At 44.3% G+C, this 22,671-nt stretch overlaps 1 protein-coding gene across 12 annotated transcripts in view; it reads right to left on the reverse strand.

Moving 5' to 3' along the window:
• AGAP1 (ArfGAP with GTPase domain, ankyrin repeat and PH domain 1) overlaps positions 1-22,671 on the reverse strand; it is a 591,701-nt gene that overhangs the window by 96,749 nt on the left and 472,281 nt on the right. For 11 of the 12 annotated variants that reach the window (XM_053283168.1, XM_053283164.1, XM_053283165.1 and 8 more), the window contains 2 exons: positions 8,966-9,120; positions 6,673-6,763 (listed from right to left, as the gene is read on the reverse strand). In XM_053283168.1, the coding sequence (XP_053139143.1) occupies positions 6,673-6,763; positions 8,966-9,120 (246 nt within the window). Of the gene's footprint in view, positions 1-6; positions 5,969-6,672; positions 6,764-8,965; positions 9,121-22,671 lie in introns of those variants that run through there. The other variant, XM_053283163.1, reaches the window with a different exon arrangement.

The raw sequence follows: 22,671 nt of genomic DNA on the forward strand, positions 1-22,671 counted from the left end.
AAGAGAAAACAGACAAGCAGATTGAACACAATTTTAGGGAACACAATCTTCCACTTAAGCTCTGAATAATGAGCTTATTTATTTCACATTTAACTAATACGTTAAATGTGAAATGTTAACTTATATGTTCAGGAGCAGATAGCACTTAATCCTGAATTAGAGGACATTTCACCAGGAGTGTGAGCAAACACTAAACCTTCACTGGCAGCGCACTGCAGGTATTGATAATAAGAACTTCGACTGGGGAAAAGGTACTAACAGCAGAGATCTGATGGTGCAGCAGCAGCCAGGCCCTATTGCATTAAATTAAATTAAACACTAAATTATATTGCAAGCAAGCAGCTGTCTCTAAGTTTTCCACTCAGTTCATGCATAACATTTTCTTCTGTCAGCAACAAGGTCCCAATGGTTTACTTACACATATTTCAAGGCCACTTTTCTATCTGAGGCTTTCAGATTGGCATACTAACAGAATTAAAAACATCACACTAAAAATAAAAATCAGTATACATAATTAAGACAAGGTACTAAGATAAAAACTGAGCAGCAACAAAAAATTGCACTGCAATCCCAACCCCTCCTAGCACAGCAGCAACGCTGCATCATAGCAACAACAAACCAGGAGAGAGAGAGAAACTGCAATCCAAAGGTCCAACAAAACCAAACAGTTTGGTTTTCAATTCAATTGTATAATGGGAAGTCTGCAAAGTGGGGAGGTTAAGTGGGTGTCACTGTTCCCTCTAAGACGTGTGGACGCTCACAAGTTTTTGGTTGTCTGCTCAGTTCATTTTAGATCCCGCTCAGGTTGAATCAAGAAGGCCCCACTCTGAATGCAGGGGTGCACACACTGCCTTGATACTGCCACCCAGAACAAAACTCATTCTGCACAGGATGAGGTTAGAGGGACCACTGGCGGGTGTCCTGGGGAAGGGAAGTTCTAAGCCTAGGTACTGCTACTGAAAAGGCTGTCTCCATCAACTGCACCTGGGGTGGGAGTGGAATATGGAGCTGGACTGCCACTGCTCCAGGGTAGGGCTGGGAAAGATTCCTGCTGGAAGCCTTGGAGAACCACTGCGAGTCAGCATAGACAAGCTAGATGGACCAATGGTCAGGATAAGGCAGCATCCTATGTAATGCATTTGGTTGGGAAAGAAGCCACAGGAATTAATGTTTAACTTTAAGTCTTTTGCTTCCAACACAAGGACCAGGAAATATGTTAGGGAATGGAAGTGAGCAAGTTAGTTCTAGGGAAGATCAACCCTATCACTGTAGTTCTTCCTAAAGAAGAACTTGAGCAACAAAGTGAAAAGGATGATATCTTACATGAAGGAATATGTGCAATTTCTTTAGCTGCCATGGGATAAATATGGTAACAAAAGCAATTCAACTCAGGCTAGAGAGGTAGGAAGTAAAGAGGAGCTCCTCTGCAAGCTAATTTTAAATGCATACGAAAATGCCATTTTTATTTGGTTCAAAGGATGCAACATTTTAAGTAAAACATTTTGTAAATATTGTATTTGTAATTATCAGGTCATGTGTGCTGAAAAAATTCTAAATTGGAGAAGTGCTACATTCATTTTTTTGGTTACGATTCTTTCCCAAGCTAAGCTTAAGAACCTCTTGGACATTGGCTGAAATGTTTAGTCTGTTATCTAGACTGACAGTGGACAAAGTAGCCTTTTAAAGTCTGAGAGAAAACAAAAATAACGTTTAGAGCAGAGCATCTGAAACGAGAAGAATCCAACACTCTAAATACATTATGGGATGTAAGAAATACTGGTGTACTATATCAGTCTATGAATAATTTCTGTTCTATAATACAACATTGGAAGTTCCACACTGGTATTGTCGTATAAGCCGTCTGGAAGATGTGCAAGTTTTAACGTATGTTTTAATACTAATTTTTTAAAAAAGCTAAAAATCTGCTACATATTTCACTGATCCCCATGGTTTATAAACATCAGCCATTGTCATATATACTGAAAATAAAAAGCATGCTTGACTTTTCCTATTAATGTTTTGTGAAATTGAAGTTCAATTTTGAATGAAATCCATTACATGATTCCATTGACACTATAACAAAAAAAAAAAAAAATCACAATGTGAAGTAATATTTATCTTATTTGCTTTGAGTTTAGCAAAGGCTCTCTTTGTGAAATGCCACACTTCAGGCTTGTTCTCCTGAGATTAAGCATGAATAACACCCAGGCCAGACTATGGAAATTAACCTGTTTTATTTATTTGATTGATTGATTGATTGATTGATTGATATACTGCCCCTCCAAAAATGGCTCAGGGTGGTTTACAACAAATAAAAACAAAACAGTTAAAATTGAAACTAAATTAAACAATTAAAATCATTTAAACATTAAAAACATTAACATTAAAATCATTTAAAACCAGCATTAAAAATTTAAACCATAAATCTAATTAAAAGCCTGAGTGAATAAATGCCTTCAGTGCCTTTTAAAAAGTTGCCAGCGATGAGGAGGCTCTTATTTCAACAGGGAGCGCATTTCAAAGTCCAGGGGCAGCAACGGAGAAGGCCCGTTCCCAAGTAGCTGCCAAACAAGTTGGGGGGAACTGCAGGCGAACCTCTCTAGATGATCTCAACAGGCAGTGGGGCTCATGGTGAAGAAGTTCTCTTAAATACCCAGGGCTTAAGTTGTTTAGGGCTTTATAGGTAACCACCACCACCTTGTATTTTGCCTGGAAACGTATCGGCAGCCAGTGTAAATCTTTCAACACAGGGGTGATATGGTCTCTCCTAGATGATCCAGAGATCAACCTGGCTGCTGGATTCTGGACCAACTGCAGTTTCCAGACTAGGTACAAAGGCAGCCCCAAGAAGAGTGCATTGCAGTAATCCAGCCGGGAGGTTACTAGTATATGTACCATTCTTTTGAGGTCATTTGTCTCAAGAAATGGACACAGCTGGAGTATTAGCCAAAGCTGATAAAAAGCACCTTTGGCCACTGTCTCAATCTGGGATACCAGGGAGAGGTTCGAATCCAGAAGCACTTCCAGACTGTGAACCTGTTCCTTCCGGGGGAGCGTGACTCCATCCAGAACAGGCAGATCAATATTGACTCCCAAGTTCTGACACTACAAAGTAAGTACCTCCGTCTTATCTGGATTCAGCCTCAGTTTGTTATCCCTCATCCAGCCCATTACTGCCTCCAGGCAGGCATTTAGGGAGGTTATGCCTTCTCCTAATGAGGCTGACATGGAGAAATAGATTTGGGTGTCATCAGCATACTGATAACGTCCTGCACCAAATCTCCTGATGATCTCTCCCAGCAGTTTCATGTAGATGTTTAACAACATGAGACACAATATGGAGCCCTGAGGGACTCCATACAAAAGTTCAGATTTTAAAGAATAAAAGTCTCCAAGGGACATCACATGGAATCTGCCTGTGAGGTAGGTGCGGAATCACTGCAAAGCAGTGCCTCCCACCCCCAATCTCCTCAGACATTCCAGAAGGATACTATGGTCAATAGTATCGAAAGCTGCCGAGAGATCCAAAAGGACCAACAGAGTCACACTTCCTCTGTCAATTGCCAGTTGGAGATCATCCATCAGGCCGACCAAGGCAGTCTCCACCCCATAGCCCACCAGAAAGCCAGTCTGAAATGGGCCTAGATAATCAGTTTCCTCCAAGACTGCCAGGAGCTGGTAGGCCATCACCTTCTCAATCACCTTGCCCAGCCATGGAAGGGTGGAAACAGGCCTGTAGTTGCTTAACTCTGAGGGATCCAAAGCAGGCTTCTTTAGAATTGGTCTAATGATTGCCTCCTTAAGACAAGGAGGCATCCTGCCCTCCCTCAGAGAAGCATTTATGATCTCTACCAGGCCCTCTACAACAGCCTCCCTGCCAGATAGTATAAGCCATGTCGGGCAAGGGTCAAGAGAACAGGTGGTAGGCCACACCATTCCGAGTAACTTGTCCACATCCTCAGGAATCACAAACTGAAATTGATCCAGGGTCATCACATAAGAGAAGCTGCTGGACACCTCGACATTAGACTCTGTAACAATTGTGGAGTTTGAATCTAATTTGCACCATATGCAAGAGAGAAAAACTCATTTAAAATGTCACAGCGAGTAATTGTACCGATTCAAGGGGGAAGAGGCGCACATTAGACCCTTCACAACCCTGGACAACTCCGCCAGATGTGAACTTGCGGACACAATATGGGAGGAAAAGAATCACTTCTTTGCCGCATGTATCACTTGAGCATAGATCTTCAAATGCACTCTATGTAGTAATCTGTCCAGTTTGAGTCGAGTCTTTCTTCACTTGCGCTCTAGTTGTCTACTTCACTGCTTCAGCCCCCATATTTCTTCTGTATACCAAGAGGCCATTTTCAAAACGGGTTGTAGAGGATGCTTAGGAGCGATCATGTCCACTGCCCTGGTGAGTTCATTATTCCAGTTCTCCACCAGAATATCAATAGGATCACCAGCAGAGCCAACACTAAATCCCTCCAAGGCTTCTCAGAATCCTATTGGATCCAATAACCTCTCGGGCAGACCATCCTAATGGGCCCCCATACCCTGCGGAGATGGAACTTTGTCTTGAGTCCAACCCTGATCTGTTCATGACATGGGGAAATCACAGGAGTCCCCACCCATGGAACACTACCCTGATCAGAGTGAAAGACCAGATTAAGCATGTGACCAGCAATATGTGTCGGTCCCAAGATGCGACAGACCCATAGGGATAGGCCCATAGCAGTCATGGCCGTTATGAACTCCTGAGCCGCCTTGGACAAATTGGTCCCAAAGTTAACATTGAAGTCACCCAGCACCACAAGCCTGGGGGACTCCAATGCCAAGCCCAAGACCAAGCCCGTCAGCTCAGCTAGGGACACTGCTGGGCAGCATGGCGCTTGGTACACCGACAGAAGTCCCAGTCTATCCCTGGTCCCCAAACTTAAGTACGCACATTCAATATGATTTATTTTATTTTATTTTATTTATTTTTACATTTATATCCCGCTCTTCCTCCAAGGAGCCCAGAGTGTTGTACTACATACTTGAGTTTCTCTTTCACAACAACCCTGTGAAGTAGGTTAGGCTGAGAGAGAAGTGACTGGCCCAGAGTAACCCAGCTAGTTTCATGGCTGAATGGGGATTTGAACTTGGGTCTCCCCGGTCCTAGTCCAGCACTCTAACCACTAAACCACACTGGCTCCAATAGCTCCTATGATGCTATTGAATCTTTAAAAAGTTAGCAACAAAAATTACAAATAAAAAGGACTGAAGTCTCATGAAACACATTTTAAAAGCAAATAACTAAAACATTGTGCTCTTTTGAAAATTACTGTCCTGTTTCTCAAAAGTACAAAATATGATTGTGCTATTTCACCGCAATTACTTGAAATTAACAAAACACCACAACACAGCTCAGGGATATAGATGATTTAAATACTGTTATAGCATCTATGGCCATGGACCACAGATTTATAGTATAACAGTTCAGCTGGCAGACTTCATCTGAATACTTGCAATGTTAAATAGTACAGGTTGAGTATCCCTTACATGAACTGCTTGTTACTAGAAGTGTTCTGGATTTCGGACTTTTCCGGATTTTGGAATATTTGCATACTGTAATGAGATATCTTGGGCATGGGATCCAAGTCTAAACACTGAGCAGGAAGTGGAGAAGGGGGGCTTTCCTCTAGCATCTCACCCTCCCTCATCCCACTACGCTCCTTTCCCTTCCCTTCCTTGATTTACACTTCGGCGGCGGTGGCAGCTGCTGCTCCAGCTGCCAGGCTTGTTCTCCCCCACTCGCCTCCATCTCTAGCGCCAAAGTGAGCAGGTGAACGGAGGCATTTTGTTTTTTGTTTTGTTACAAGGTGCTCAGCCGCAACGAGTCGGTGCTGCGGGTGCACGCCATGATGGTTTCCGGATTTTGGAGCATTCCGGATTTCAGATGTCAGGATTAGGGATACTCAACCTGTGTGTGAAAGTAAAAAAGGTGTTTTTAAAAAAAGGATTTTGATCCCCCCCCCCCCCCCCAAAAAAAGAAAAGAAAAAGAAAAAGAAAATATAGTCAACAATTTCAAACTGTTCTATTCAATACTTCAGGGCTGAGATTCAGGCAGTGAGCAAGACATACAGTGTTGAGATAATGGATAAACAAGCTGAACCTGACTAGCACATTTGAGATTAACTTGGCCAGCACTCTGCTGTTACTCATTTTAAAAAAATCATTCAAATACACAACAGGGAAGCAAAATTCCTAATTAGTTTTCAAATATCATGTGCTATCTGTCATAAAACTAGAGGGGGAAAGATGCCTTTACAAATCTACCAAAACGTTTAAGACCGCTTGTTTTTCCTTTTACTGGAATATAACAATGGCATGTTAAGTTGAAAAGAAATGTGAAATAAAACAATTTCAGCCTTCTCAAAAGTGTCCAGATCAGTACTGACAAAAAATGAGGCCTTAAACTGACCAATCAGCATGTGTTAATTAGGATTTAATAGGAATACGCCACACAAATCAAATTTCATAATGAACACTAACTAGTTAAAGAAACTGGAACACAATACCAAGAGGGCAAGAACCGGAACAGGTGTTCACATAACACTGAAGCAAAGTCTAAGCTTTATGAAGCTCAGAGTAACATTCCTTGTGGAAAAAATGGTTGTACTTACTTTGTGCCTCACAGTCCACACAGCGAGAATTGCCTCTGATGTTTCTTATTGACTGCAGGGCCATGGCCTCATTCTGACTTGTCAGTCGGGACTGTGTATATTTAAAGAAACACACATACAAGAAATAAGAACCTGAAGAAAAGACATTGATAACACTCCTGGCAGCTGGTGAAAAGCAAAGAAAGATTTCAGACCAGGGTTGAATGAGCAAGATCATGGAATGTGATGTCTCTGGTTAGCCTCTACGAGAGTTGATGCTTTAGCATCTTTAAGTACTGCAATTCAGTGCCTGACAACCACCGCTCACAATTTTCATCCATGTTTCTGACAGCTCCAGTTTTTACTGAACCACCAGCGCATAGAGTACATAATGTCCAACTGGGGTTGTCAGAGGGAAAGCAAAGTCAAAACTGAAGCACGTCATTCATACCTAAATGGATCACACAATAGTCCATTTTTTATACAGAGGTTCTATAAAAGTACAATAATGTCTAAAGACTGCACCACTTCTATTCCTTGGTAATTGATGGATAGGAAGATTTGGAAATATCAAGCGATGACAAACAGATAAGAAATCCTATCCTCAAAAGATCAGATTTTTTTAAAATTAAATTTTTATTAATTTTAACAATATCTTAACATTCACAACATATTGAACAAATATGGACTTCCCGCTCACACCTCCTCGTGAATCACCAACTATAAAATTAACCATTGCTATAATAATAATTCAAAACATAGATCTAAACCTTACAAACACGATTTTGATCTACCCAACCTGCTAATATTACTAGATTTCAAACCCTGTTGTAAAATAAATATTAGGAAAATAGTTCTTTAAATAGAATAAGAATGGTTTTCAATCTTCTTTAAAGCATCTCAAAAGATCAGATTTGATCTAATGGCTAGCATTATGAATTTCTCTCTGCAGTGGCCTGTCAGTGACCTTTATTTTGACCTGGAGAGATAATCTCTATAGAGAGCAACTTTCAGCCTTCATACCAGCTGAGCCTGGACTAACTGAATCAGATTATGAACTTCTTGATAAAGAGTTCAATGAAAGCCCTATAAATGCTTTATGAAAACTGGTTTCTAAATATATCATAATTTGGTTTGACTACAGTGGATTTCTTAAATCTGTCCTTTTCCTTTAGAAATTCTGAAGCGGAGTAATTTTGCATTGTACCTTATTTTAAATTATGGCTGTAAAACATCTCAAAGAGTCACTATACTAAGGAATTACTATTTCATTTTTCTTAACAATTACTTATATATTTAATATTTGAGTCTTAATTATACAGGAAAGAGGCACCCTACCAAAGGGATACCAATAAAGCTAGATAGCTTCTTTGATGAAAAAAGAACACATTATAAAAATTTAGAAAAGGACCCTGATTCAACTGTTAGTCATTACTAAGTCCCATTGAGACCAAAAGAACAAACAGTGGCTAAAATCCTATTGCTTTCAATAGGACCTACTCATGACTAACTTTAGGGGTATACTCGTGGGTCAAGTGGGCCGTAAGCCAGAATTTGGCTTTAAAAAAGCCAAATCTGGCCACCTAGGACTGAGGCCACAGAAAAATGATCACAATTCTGAGGAGAGTACCACATGAAACACATATTTTCTAGCTACTGTTTGATAAGGAAAAAAGTGTGTAACATTTTGTCAGCCACCTGTTTATAGAAGGAGGACACCAGGGCATTAAATAAGATTTTAATTAAGAGTAATAGGAAAGGTCTATTTCCTATGTTAGCAATATTTTGAGATGGGGAATTTGTGCACAAGAGTACCCTGAATAATTTCTGCAGTACCAAACAAGGCAGCAACACTTTATAGTCATACGGAAACACAACAGCTATCCAGAAAAACTGAGAAGTAACAAAGCAGTTTCATTTTTACATAACATAACAGTAACAAAGTAACAGTAACAAAGCAGTTTCATTTTTTAGAAGTAGTCTTTGAGTAACTTTTTGCAGACTTCAAAAAATGAACACAGGTTTTGGATATACTGTATGTATTTGGAGATACAGTATGTATAAAAGCAACAACCACATTAATGGAGTTCCCTCTATGCTCCCCAGGGTTATTTCAAATATGTAACACTATATATAAAGTGAAGTGACAAAAAATAACCTTAAAATTTTTTAAGGAAACTTGTTCACCAGGAAAAAGTAGGCAAACATTATCCCAGACATCATAATGCTGGCAGCGATGTCTCCTTTTAAGTCTCAAAGAGTTTCTAAATGCCGAGGAAAGCAATTTGTTCCCAGTGATCAATGTGCTGCTAACCTTATTCTTGCTGCTCTCACATGACTGCAGGCTGGCCAGAATCTGACTCTCTATTGCTTGCACCCAAGCATCTCTTTCTTCATATGTTGTAGCTTCAAAGTGCCAAGTCTGACCAGTAAGGGACACAATAATAAATTCAAAGTTTTCTTCTTGTTCTAAAAGACAATTGAGAGGTGGGTAAGATAGGGAAGAGAATGCAAAAAGATTAAGAATGGCAACTAACGTTTACAGAAACACGTAACTCAGTTCTTTCTCACACAATACATATGCCAAAACAAATACAGCTGTTGAAGGCTCAGCTAGACAGGACATATTATCCCCCCACTTTTTGTTGTTGTTGTAAAATGAGATGCAGCCTTGGAAGGCTGTGATTGAGGGTGGGAGAATGGCAGTGGGAGGGGATGCTTAAAACTTTCCCAGGACCTCCCCCCGCTCTCTCTCTCACACACAGTGTAAGAAGGGGGGGTGTCAATTTTTAGTAGACAAATTATTTGAAGGAAAGAATGGAGGGTCAATTTTTAGTAGACAAATTATTTGAAGGAAAGGGGCTTTAATTATGCAGAAAAGCGATTTAGAATCCCACGTTGTGTCTAGTTTGGCCAACATAACTCAAACTGATTGTAGTAGGTTATTTAGGTTGGATTCTAAGGAGTGCCAATAGAAGGAAGTTCCCACGAGCAAGTTGCCCAATCAGAACAAGTTGCCTCTTCAGAACAGCAATCCCTTGCATTCCTTGCAAATCTGCTCTCAAGGGTCAACACACCTTTTGGAACAGAAGTCTGGGGGCATGGAGCAGTGTTGGAAAATCAGTGGCGCACCTAGGTCCAAAATCAACCCGGACCTGAAAGGCTTCCGAGGCCCCCCTGTCACAAGGATACCCCTTACTTTTTAAAAAATCTGCCATTGCTACTCCTGCCTCCAGGGAGTCCTCCAAATGTTGGGGGGGGGGCTTCCCAGAGCCCTGCCTCACTGGGCAGCGGGATGGCGCCCTCTTATGTTAAAAAAAGTGACGCTGTGTAGCGGCAGCAGTACTTGCAGGAAGGTTAGGGGGTGAGGAGAGGAGAGTTCCTCTTTACCTAAATATTTTCCTTGACTCAGAGAGGTGGGATGGGGTGTGGTGGTGGCAGCTGCAGGGAGGGTGGGGGGTGAGGAGGCGAGAGAGCCCCCTTTTACTGGGATGGGGGGAGCGTATTCCTTCCAGATCCCCTCCCTCCTTCCAAGTGACTGCACAAGCCTCTCTGCTGTGCAGCCCGTTTCCAGCCTTCCCCATGTGGAGGAAACAGAGAGGCAAGAGGCCCATGCAGTCACTTGGAAGGAGAGAGGGGAGCTGGAAGGAGCTTGCCACCCCATCTCAATAAAAGGGGAGCTCTCGCCTCCTCACCTCCACCCTCTCTGCAGAAGCAACCACCACTGTGCCCCATCCCACCCTCCTTGGGGCAAGGGAACTATTTAGATGAAGGGGAACTCTTCCCTCCTCTCCCCCCCACACTCCCCACAAGCACTTCCACTGCCATGCAGCAGTGTTTTTATTTTAACATAAAAGAAGGGACTTTTTCTTTGCCCCCCACCCCTGCTGCTGTTGTGAGCAGCCTGGCTGTCACTAACACAACTGTAATCAAGCAGACTACTTTCGATTCATTATCCTGAGATCATGTACATTCAGGAAAGAGGGAGATAAGAAGCATCCCACACAGACTATAATTTAAAAGCTTTATTGAAACTATGATTCCATTCAGGCAATTAAGCATGCAGGCATGCAAGCAAAATACTGATTCATTGTAATGTAGAGTTCTCAACATTTTAAAATCATTCATCCTCACTGGAAACAGCTAACAGCTAAAAACACTTTCTGCTCTGAGTAGAATGGAGACACATTCCTGTCTAATCCAGGCTAGAGGCCAAAACTCAGTCTTATCTCTCCTGCTGTGTAGCAACAAACCAAAACAATCTCACAGCCCAGCTCTAGCAGTGAAAGGCATTCCCTTCTACTTTTGCAAGCAGTTTAAGTGGTTTTTAAAATCACCTCTTCTCCTCTTTAATGCAGCTAAAAACGAAGCTTAGCAATGTCAGTTATCTCCAGTTTTGTTCCCAAATAACTCAAGGTTGCTCAAACAGAAAGCTGAAAGCCACACATAGTCTCTGAGCCGAGAAGCCAAGACAGAAAGGAGGGGGAGAAGGGGGCTCATTACTGACGTAGAGAAATATGCGCCAAAGGCAAAGGGAATGAGAGGCAGAGGGATTGAGGGGGAAGAAAAGATGGCAGTGCGGAGCACAGGCCAAGACAGAATGCTGTTAGGCCAGGTAACAGAGGCTGAGAGCAGCCCTCCTGGGAAGCAGAGAAGACAGAGATTGAAAGGAGAAGCGACAAGATGAGAAAGGTATGTAAGTCTTGGAGGAAGGCATTCTTTTAGGCAGTGTTGTAGATAAAAATTTACCGGTCAGCACTGCCTGTATCTCCAGGAGGCCTTAGGGAAAGCACCAGGAGGCTGTGGCTGCCCAGGCAGCTTAGGTAAATATCCAGCAATGGCTACGAAGCCCAGGAATGGCTAGGGAGCACAGGTTGCTTTCACAGCCTAAGGTTCACATATTACTCCCAGAGGCAGGAGCAGACGTCCCCCTTTGATAGGGTTGACATCCATTCTCTGGGAAAACATGTCTTCCTGGCTTGCCTATTCTTTCTTCCCTGCTTGTTCTGCTCCATGAGAGGGGTGTGCCCCCTTTTATATCTTCTCCTCAGCCTCCTTGTCATATCTCAAAAAAGACAGCCACATCAGTTCACTGAAATCCTTAATGTAAACAATCTCTGGTCTCCCATCCTTGCATGGTGGGTCCAGGCCTGACTTGTTTACTGAATCCAAAAAGGAAACAATCCTGTTTATGCCCAGCTTTCACCAGTCTGTGGTCACGTCTCCAAGGTTGGTTGGCTCTTTTTAGTTCCAAGAAATGTTATTAAAAGATAGCATGTAGGACATGTTATTAGGAGGTAGCATGTAAGAATGTTATTAGGAGTCAGCATTTAGAGCAATTCAGCATTTATTGTGTAAACATATGTACCCTTATAATATGTAGGTACTGATAATCTAAAATGTGGTTTCCCAAGAACTTCTAAATATTATTATTATTGTTATTATTTATTTACACAGTCAGACAGGTGTTCTTGACTGGTTTGTTTTATCCAGACATCGAGTCCTTCCCAAGGACCTGGGATGGCTGAATTGTATTGTCAATGTTGTTGCTGTTATAGATATTGTCACAGAATATAGGCTGTTCCCAGTAAAGTTGCTTTTTGTAGTTGGCTGGTGGTGATTTCTGTGGCCCCTATGGTGTTGAGGTGTTCTTCAAGGTCTTTTGGAACTGCACCCAGGGCGCCAATTACCACTGGGATTATTTTGGTCTTTTTCTACCACAGCCTTTCAATTTCAATTTGTAGATCTTTGTATTTGGTGATTTTTTTCTATTTCTTTTTCTTCTATTCTGCTATCCCCTGGTATTGCTATGTCGATTATTTTAACTTGTTTTTCTTTCTTCTCGACTACAGTTATATCTGGTGTATTGTGTGGCAGATGTTTGTCTGTTTGTAGTCGGAAGTCCCATAATATTTTTATATCTTCATTTTCTTCAACTTTTTCAATTTTATGGTCCCACCAATTCTTGGCTACAGGTAGCTTGTATTTTTTGCAGATGTTCCAGTGTATCATCCCTGCTACCTTGTCATGCCTTTGTTTGTAGTCAGTCTGTGTGATCTTCTTACAACAGCTGATCAGGTGGTCCACTGTTTCATCTGCTTCTTTACAAAGGCGGCACTTGCTGTTTGTTGTGGATTTTTCGACTTTGGCTCTTATTGCATTTGTTCTTAGTGCCTGTTCTTGTGCAGCCAGTATTAAACCCTCTGTTTCTTTCTTCAAGTTGCCATTCTTAAGCCATTGCCAGGTCTTGGTGATGTCTGATTTTCCACTTATATTGTGTAAATATTGACCATGCAGGGGCTTATTTCTCCATTTTTCTGCTCGGTTCTTGACTTGTTCTTTCTTGTAGGCCTGTTTTGTTTCATTGGTGTTGAATAGTTTCGTGTTCTTGACCATTTGAAGTGCATCTTCTTCACTGTCCCTTATATATTCTTCAAGGCCTCTTTTCTCCTCCTCTACTGTTTGATGGACTTACAGCATTCCTCTCCCACCTGAGCTGTGAGGGAGGTATAGCCTATCTACATCACTGCGGGGGTGCAGAGCATGATTGATGGTCATTATTTTTCTGTTCTTACGATCTAGCATCTCTTGCTCTGCCTGGGTCCAGTCTATTAGCGGTGTGCCTGAACCGGTCCGGCGGCCATTCCAAAGAATGGCCGAACTGCCGGACCGGTCCGGCCCTGCCTGGTTCGGGTCCGGGTGGGGGGTATGCCTTTAAGGGCGGGAGGGCTTGCTTAGCCCTCCCGCCTCCTTGCCCCCGCCAGCGCCCGTATTTAACAGTATAGGGGCGCTGGAAACCAGCCACCCCCCCGCCGCGGCAGCGGCGGCGAAAGAACTCCCCAAGCCAGCCAGCCCTCCCTCCCTCCCAGCTAGCTGCCCGCCCGCACACCCACCCACCCGCTCGCTCACCCGCTCACTGGATAAGAAACGAGAGGAGCTCCGGCACAGAGCTCCTCTCGTTCGGAAGGCCTCCTGCAGAATGGCGGCTTGCGCGCGCGCATGCGCGCGCCACAAAGCACGCCGTTCTCCGGAGGCCCGGTCTACCCGCCGGGAAAGGGCCGGGTAGACCGGGCCTCCGATCGCTGAGTAGACCGGGCCTCCGATCGCCAGAGGCCCGGTCTACCCAGCGATCGGAGGCCCGGTCTACCTGCCGGGAAAGGGCCAGGTAGACCGGGCCTCCAATCGCTGGGTAGACCGGGCCTCCGGCGATCGGAGGCCCGGTCTACTCAGCGATCGGAGGCCCGGTCTACCCGGCCCTTTCCTGGCGGGTAGACCGGGCCTCCGGAGAACGGCGTGCTTTGCGGCGCGCGCATGCACGCGCGCGCAAGCCGCCATTCTGCAGGAGGCCTTCCGAACGAGAGGAGCTCTGTGCCGGAGCTCCTCTCATTTCTTATCCAGTGAGCGGGTGAGCGAGCGGGTGGGTGGGTGTGCGGGCGGGCAGCTAGCTGGGAGGGAGGGAGGGCTGGCTTGGGGAGTTCTTTCGCCGCGGCGGCGGCGGCGGGGGGGGCGGCTGGTTTCCAGCGCCCCTATACTGTTAAATACGGGCGCTGGTGGGGGCAAGGAGGCGGGAGGGCTAAGCAAGCCCTCCCCGCCCTAAAAACAAGGCCCCCCTTCGGTGCTGGTCCGGACTTCTCCGGACCGTGCACATCACTACAGTCTATTATTCCTGCAGTGTATCTGATAACAGGTATAGCCCAGGTGTTTATGGCTTGTATGGTGTTCCCGCCATTGAGTTTGGACTTGAGGATTTTTCTAACTTTCCTGATGTATTCACTTCTCATTTTTCTTTTAACTTCAGTGAGTGCAATGTTATCAGCCTGGAGAATGCCCAAGTATTTGTAATGTTCTTTCTCTTCCAGGTTCTTGATCTTGCTTCCATTGGGCAGTTCTATTCCTTCTGTTTTTCTTATTTTCCCTCTGTTCATTAAATAACCCTTGTCTAGTCCAAACTCCATTGCTATATCGCTGCTGAATATACAGACAGTGTTTACCAGTGATTCGCTTTCTGACTGTGACTTTCCATACAACTTCAGATCGTCCATGTACAGCAGATGGTTGATTTGACTTGATGTTTTAGATGTTTGGTATCCGAGGCCTGTTTTGTTTAGTATTTGTGAAAGTGGGGTCATGGCGATTACAAACAACAGAGGGGATAGTGAGTCTCCTTGGAAAATGCCTCTTCTAATGCTAACCTGTCCAAGTGTCTCGCCATTGATTGTTAACTGTGTACTCCACATGCTCATTACTTTTTTTTATACATATCTGAATGTTTTTTCTGACTCCAGTTGTTTCTAAACATTTGAGTATCCATGTGTGAGGTAATGAATCGAAGGCTTTCTTGTAGTCAATCCATGCAACACTTAGATTGGTTTTTTTCCTCTTGCAGTTTTCTAAAATCATTTTGTCAATCAGCAGCTGGTCTTTTGTGCCTCTGGTGTTCGGGCGATTTCCTTTCTGTTCAACTGGAAGCTGTTTGTTAGTTAATAAGCGTTGCATCACTTCATCTGCTATTATTCAGTTAATAATTTGAACATGGTTGGCAGACAGGTTATCGGTCCATAATTACTTGGAACTGCTCCTTTTGCTGGGTCTTTCATGATGAGATGAATTTTCCCAGTTGTTAGCCATTGTTCAATATCACCTCCTTGCAAAATGTGATTGAACTGTTTTGATAGTTGTTTATTGAGGCTTGTTAGGTGTTTAAGCCAAAAGCCATGCAGTTCATCGTCACCTGGAGCAGTCCAATTTTTAATTTTCTTTGCTCTTTCACTTATTAATTCTGGTGTTATTATTAGATCTTGCATTTGTTGGTTACATTTTTTGACCTCTTTTGTCCAGCCTGCTTTTTTATTATAATCTATTGGATTGTCCCATAATTTCCCTCAGAATTGCACTGTTTCTTCTTTATTTGGTGTTTCTAGGTTTCTTGCAGTTTCTCCTTCTATGCTTTGGTAGAAATGTCTCTGATTCAACTGGAATTGGAGATTCTGCCTGTGTTGTGTAATTCTGGCTTCGTATCTGCCAATCTTCTTTGACACTGCTGTTATTTGCTGCTTTATTATTTCCAGGACTTCTCTAATTTTCCTTGAATCTAGGTGGTATTTTTGGATCAGATACTGTTTGGTGTTTTCATTCTTCAGCTTCTTGTCTTTCATATCTTTCAGTTTACTAGCATCTGATCTAAGCCTGGCGATTTTATTTTCTAATCTAATCTTCCATTTAGGTGATGTACTACTTTCTTTTTTTACAGGTCCACTGATCTTATATCCGAGCTCTTGTGTTGTTGTTGTTGCTGCACTGTACATTAGTTGGTTTGTTTCTTGCAAATTATTGGTTGTTTTATTGATGATGATGATGATGATGATGTTGTTGTTTACACAGTCAGACAGGTGTTATTGATTGTTTCAGACATCGAGTCCTTCCCAAGGACCTGAGATGGCTGAATTTTATTATCAGTGTCGTTACTGTTACTATTATAGATATTGTTGCAGAATATAGGCTGTTCCCAGTAATGTTGTTTTTTGTAATTGGCTGATGGTGATTTATGTGGCCCCTATGATGTTGAGGATGGTGATGATGATGATGATGATTTTACATTTTATATCCCACTCTTCCTCCAAGGAGCCCAGAGTGGTGTACTACATACTTAAGTTTCTCCTCACAACAACCCTATGAAGTAGGTTAGGCTGAGAGAGAAGTGACTGGCCCAGAGTCACCCAGCAAGTATCATGGTTGAATGGGGATTTGAACTCGGGTCTCCCCGGTCCTAGTCCAGCACTCTAACCACTACACCATGCTGGCTATCTTAAATATGATTAACATAGCAAGTTTCAAGCTCGTTCTCATGATTGGCATCAGCATAGCACAATGCATAAACAAACTCCAAGGAAGGACAGGGTAAATTTCCCTTCTCATAAGGCCTTGACTATAGAATAAACAAGCAGCTGCACCCTATCCTGCTGCAAGCAGCGGCAGGGCTCTGGGGAGCTCCCCCCCCCGCAACATTTGGAGGCCTCGCCGCCCCGAGGCAGGAGGCCACGGAACAGATCTTCAAGGTCCATTGCTAAGAGCACCTCTGTGCAGAATCAGTAAAAATTGCCACAATTACCTTCTGTTGCGCAAGCTGGGCTAATGCCTTCTGTTTGTGCAACAGCAGGATAGGAGCCAAACTTTTGTAACCTCTATGATGATGGCTGTATATTTGTAGAATGTAGAATATTATTTTCAACATTTTATCACCATTTTCACACATACATAAAGTAAACAGATGTTAAGAAAAATTATTTTAAACTCATTTTAGGCTCAGATATAATGTAACAATCAAAGTATTCCTTGTAAAAACAAAACACTCCCAAAATACAACAAAAGACAACTATATTGTTATGAAGGCCCCCAAACACTAAACATATGCTCAAACACATCCAGGGACAGATTTTATTTATTTATTTATTTATTTATTATTAAATTTATATACTGCCTTTCATTAAAGCAATCCCAAGGTGGTTTACGGCAAAAAAAAAAAAAAATTAACACAAGATGGTAAAAAAGACACAATTAAAATATTAAGTGGGAAAAAATATTAAACAAATCTGATTAAAAAATTAAAATCTGATTTAAAAAGATTTTGGCAGACTATGGTTAGAAGAATGAAAGAGTGTGTAGCTGCATCTGAAAATCACTCTCCACAAGCCTCACCTGACTTATGGAAATCACAATGGATACATGATGATCCTCATCCATAAAGATACAAAGGACCTAATTTATTCAGGTCTTTTCATGTCAAAACCAGCACCTTGAGTTATACCAGCACTGGTGCAACATATCCTCCATCAGCTCATTCCTATGAAGACAGAGGTTGATGTGTTTGACCTTCAGTACTAGCCTGAAGTATATAGAATCCATCACAAATGCCTGCTATGATGTCTGAACTTAAGAAAGGTGCAGCCAAAGAACCACAACATTCACAGAAAGTTTTGAATTTAGGTATGGCTTCCATTGACCTCTTTCAGGGATTGGAATATGTGAGTGGGGATGGAAGCACCTACTGTCAATGGCTTCTCACAGTCAATTTGGTAGGAGTGATGAGTGGGAAGCGAAAACGGTCATCTGCTCTGTTGCAGAAAGACAATATTCCTGCAGAAAGCTTTGGCTCTGTATGAAATCCCAGTGGTTTGAAGAATACGTACACTGACTTTGACAGAAGAGGAAAAAGAGTACAGTAGTGCCAAAAAAATGAGCTACATTAATGCCACTACTACAGGTGAAGGAACTGAGCATATCAATTGAATCTAAGTGTAAGTTGGTACATATTGGAGCAAAACCAAACCTAACTTCATATACAGTATGTACTGGCGGTGGCCAAGATGGCATCAGGTGAGCAGCTCTCTTGAAGATCTCCTGGATCTTAAATTTTTTTTATAGTTTTTAATGGATTTTTAGAGATTGTAATAGGACTTTTAAACTGGAAACAGAAGCACCCCTCCTCCACTTTCTTCTTCACAACTAACTAGTAATTTGGATAGAGACAGGACAACTGCTTATAACTCTCTCAATAATCCTCTCTAAGAAAACGCTTGGTGTCCGTCCGTGGACGGACACCAAGCATGTGTCCGTGCCTCCCTGGCCTGTTCTGCGCAGAACAGGGCAAGGGAGACACGATGGCCAGCACCCGGCAGCCATCTTGGGCGGCCAGAAGCGGCCGCCCCGAAGAAGCTGGAGAAGTGGCGGCGGGGGAAACTGACCGAGGCAGCAGCGGAGCCGCTGCCTCGGCCAAAAGAGACGGAGGCCAGGGGCGGAGCGGAGGCCATGTAACTTTTAAAGAAATTGCTCCCGCGGCCAATGCCGCCGACCCTCCCTCCCAGCATAATTAGGAACCAAGCCCACCCCACCCCATTAAGGGCCAAATTGGCCCAGGCACTTGACCCTGCAGCTTCCACCGCCGACCAACCACCCGCCCACCCAGCTGCCGATACCTCCTTACCCCCGGAACACGTCCTCCGCTTGAACCGCTTATCTATTAACAGAAGGAGAGAGGTGCTCGCATGCAGAGCTCCGCTCTCTTTAAAGTCTGTTCCCGAACTGGCGTTTTGTGTCCTTGGCGCCCAAAACGCCAGTTCGGGAACAGACTTTAAAGAGAGCGGAGCTCTGCATGCGAGCACCTCTCTCCTTCTGTTAATAGATAAGCGGATCAAGCGGAGGATGTGTTCCGGGGGTAAGGAGGTATCGGCAGCTGGGCGGGCGGGCGGTTGGTCGGTGGCGGAAGCTGCGGGGGCAAGTGCCTGGGCCGATTTGGCCCTTAATGGGGTGGGTGGGCTTGGTTCCCAATTCAGCTGGGAGGGAGGGCAGGCGCCCTGCGGAGGGAGGGGGAATGGCAGCGGGGGGACAGGAGAGCTGTTACTAGGGCACGTTGTTCAACGGGCTGAAATTCACTAGTGGGACATAAACGATGATGGAAACCCAGTCCAAAGGGCGAGAAAGAGCATCCTGTAAACAAGGTTCTGAAGCAACGGCGGATTGACAACCTTCTAAATCTGAGAAACTCTTTAAGTAGCTTGGACTCTCTGGCAACAGAGAATCATTATGCCTTGTTAGACATAGAATCCACTCCTGTGGGGCTAGATGACTAACTGGAGTTGGGCAACGTCTTAAGGAGACTGAAGGGAAAAAGAGCACCCATACACAAACAGCTGCAGGGAAACTGAGCTTTGTACTTACTTCTGATCTCCTAGCTGATTATATCTATATCTATATCTATATCTATATATCTATATCTCCTAGCTGATTTTATTTATATATATGTCTTCCTCCCCACAGTTTCAAGTTTCCCATAGATTGAAATTACAGTTTCTGAAGTGAGGAGACAGTATATATATATATTTCCCATAGATTGAATATATATATATATATGTTCCACTCTAACCGGTGAAATTAATTGAACTAAACACTCCAAGAAGCTGTGGAGAGTGGGTAAATGTTACACGAGTCCTTCAGATCAGACAGATAGTCCTGGAAATAGCATTGAACAAGATCAATAAATCAAGATGGGGATGATGTTCTGATTTGGACTCATCTTGCCAGCCCTATTTAAACAGAGGCGCTGAGGATTTTCCCCAGAGTATAAAAACTGAAGATGAGCTGGCAGTTTATCCAATACAACCAGTCACTTCATCCCAACTGTATGAGGCGTCGGATCTTCAGGTTTATATCCAGTGCCTCAACCTCAACTCTTAGTCACAGAGGGGAAGAATTCTGTGATAAAGGAACCTTGGAGCAACACTATAGTCCACCCTGTCCTAGCTCCTCCTTTGGATATGATAGCAGCTTTCCAGAAATCCACATCCCCAGCTCTGAACCCAGCAACGATCATTCTACAATCCAGTCCTAAGATGTCTCTTTCATCAGGCTCGCGAATAACAGAGCAGTCTCCCCTGGATGTGTGCCCAACAGTGTCTGATATTGCCCCATCTCTACAGATCTGGTTCAGCCACCAAATCCATTTGAAGAGCAGGCTTCTGCCCAGCCACTGCTGAACAACCTAGGTGACAATTATCAGATCAGTGTGGACTTTTCTTTTGCAATTGGAATGTAGCTGGTTGCACATGTAAATCTAGAGATATATCTTTTGTAAAATACCTGTCTAAATTTGATATTCTTTTTCTGCAGGAGACTTGGGTCATGGATAAGACTGAAGTGGACCATTTTTATGTATAGCATGTCAGTGCCTTGCCCAGTGAAAATGGGGGTAGACCCAAAGGAGCACTGGCCCTAACAGGACTTCATGTGAAGATTACCCCCATGCCCTTTCATGCCCAGTGGGTGTAAAAATTACAGTTTTACTGCAATTTAATCAAGCTCATCTGATTAATATATACTTAATTTCTCTTCGTAAGCACTCCCTGATAGGGCAGCAATGGCAAAGTCTAGGCAACTATTTAGAGGAATGCATTGAGGCCAACCCCCTAGCCTATATTTTACTGGCAGATGATTTCAACACAAGGATGGGGCAGGATGACACAGCCCTATACAGTCATTATCATGCTGACCCACAAGAAGACAAGGGCGACCCCCCCGCCCCCCGGCTGGCCAAGGATGGGAAATATAATTTTTTCAGGCCTGTGTTTGGCCCAGCTGGCCAATCGGTTTGATCTGTGTATTCTAAACAGAGCAGCAAGTGAAGACCACCCAGCAGAATTTACCTACTGGTCTGGGAATAGGATATCAACTGTGGATTACTGGCTCACATCCTATAACCTGGTCAGTTGTGTGCCAAATTTTGTGCAGCTGCTGTTAAGGTCTGCCAACAGCTAACTTCTACCCCAATTTTCTAGATCAGGGGTTCTCAACCTTGGGTCCCCAGATGTTGTTGGACTTCAACTCCCATAATCCCCAACCAAAGGCCATTGGGGCTGGGGATTATGGGAGTTGAAGTCCAATAACATCTGGGGACCCAAGGTTGAGAACCCCTGTTCTAGATGCTGCTACAAGCAGCTTCTATGTTGGTATACTTTTTATGTTTGAATTCTTACCAGAATGTAGTATTTTTTTGTATATACATCTGATCAATGATCAGTAATAAAGCTATTCATTCATTCATTCATTCATTCATTCATACTGGTGGGACATGAACTGGCTAATACTATCCTGGAAAGAAACATCAGGGTTGTGCTGAATGTTCCAAATGAAAACCTAACCCAAAAAAATCAAGATAGCAACAGTGTATGTAACAGAGATAAAAAACAGGCCCCATGTTAGTTTTATTTATTTATTTATTTATTTATTTATTTATTTTTACATTTATAGCCCACTCTTCCTCCAAGGAATCCAAAGCGGTGTACTACATACTTGAGTTTCTCCTCACAACAACCCTGTGAAGTAGGTTAGGCTGAGATAGAAGTGACTGGCCCAGAGTCACCCAGCAATAGTGGTGAGTCCGAACCGGTCCGGCGGCCATTCTAAGGAATGGCCGAACTGCCGGACCGGTTCGGCTCTTGGTGGTTCGGGTCCGGGTGGGGGGTATGACTTTAAGGGCGGGAGGGCTTGCTTACCCCTCCCGCCTCTTCGGCCCCCTCCAGCGCCCGTATTTAACTTAAAAGCGGGGCACTGGAAACCAGCCGCCCCCGCCGCCGCTACCGCCGCCCCCCCGAGCAGATTAACAATTAAGGGTGCCCCTGCCGTCGCCCGCCCGCCAGCCAGCCCTCCCTCCCAGCTGCCCGCCCGCCCGAGTGTGTCCTTACCCAATGCTTGAATTAAACGAGAGGAGCTACCGAACGGAGCTCCTCTCGTTAGCAAGGCCTCCAGAAGACTGAAGGCGCTTTGCGCGCGCACACATGCGCGCGCCGCAAAGGACGCCAGAGGCCCGGTCTACCCGCCGGGAAAAGGCCGGGTAGACTGGGCCTCCGATCGCCGGAGGCCCGGTCTACCCGGCCCGGCAGGGTAGACCGGGCCTCCGGCGATCGGAGGCCCGGTCTACCCGGCCTTTTTCCAGTGGGTAGACCTGGCCTCCGGTGTCCTTTGCGGCGCCCACATGCGCTCGCGCGCAAAGCGCCTTCAGTCTTCTGGAGGCCTTGCTAACGAGAGGAGCTCCGTTCGGTAGCTCCTCTTGTTTACTTCAAGCATTGGGTAAGGACACACTCGGGCGGGCGGGCAGCTGGGAGGGAGGGCTGGCTGGATGGCTGGCGGGCGGGCGATGGCAGGGGCACCCTTAATTGTTAATCTGCTCGGGGGGGGCGGCGGCAGGGGCGGCTGGTTTCCAGAGCCCCGCTTTTAAGTTAAATACGGGCGCTGGAGGGGGCCGAAGAGGCGGGAGGGGTAAGCAAGCCCTCCCGCCCTAAAAGAAAGGGCCCCCCGTCGGTGCCGGTCCGGACTGGGCCGGACCGTGCACATCCCTACCCAGCAAGTCTCATGGCTGGATGGGGATTTGAACTCGGGTCTCCCCAGTCCTAATCCAGCACTCTAACCAATACACCACACTGGCTCTCTATGTATATTATATCATAATATACAGTATGAGGGAAGTGGATG

This window comes from Hemicordylus capensis, chromosome 1 (assembly GCF_027244095.1).
Source record: "Hemicordylus capensis ecotype Gifberg chromosome 1, rHemCap1.1.pri, whole genome shotgun sequence".
NCBI classification, from domain to species: domain Eukaryota; kingdom Metazoa; phylum Chordata; class Lepidosauria; order Squamata; family Cordylidae; genus Hemicordylus; species Hemicordylus capensis.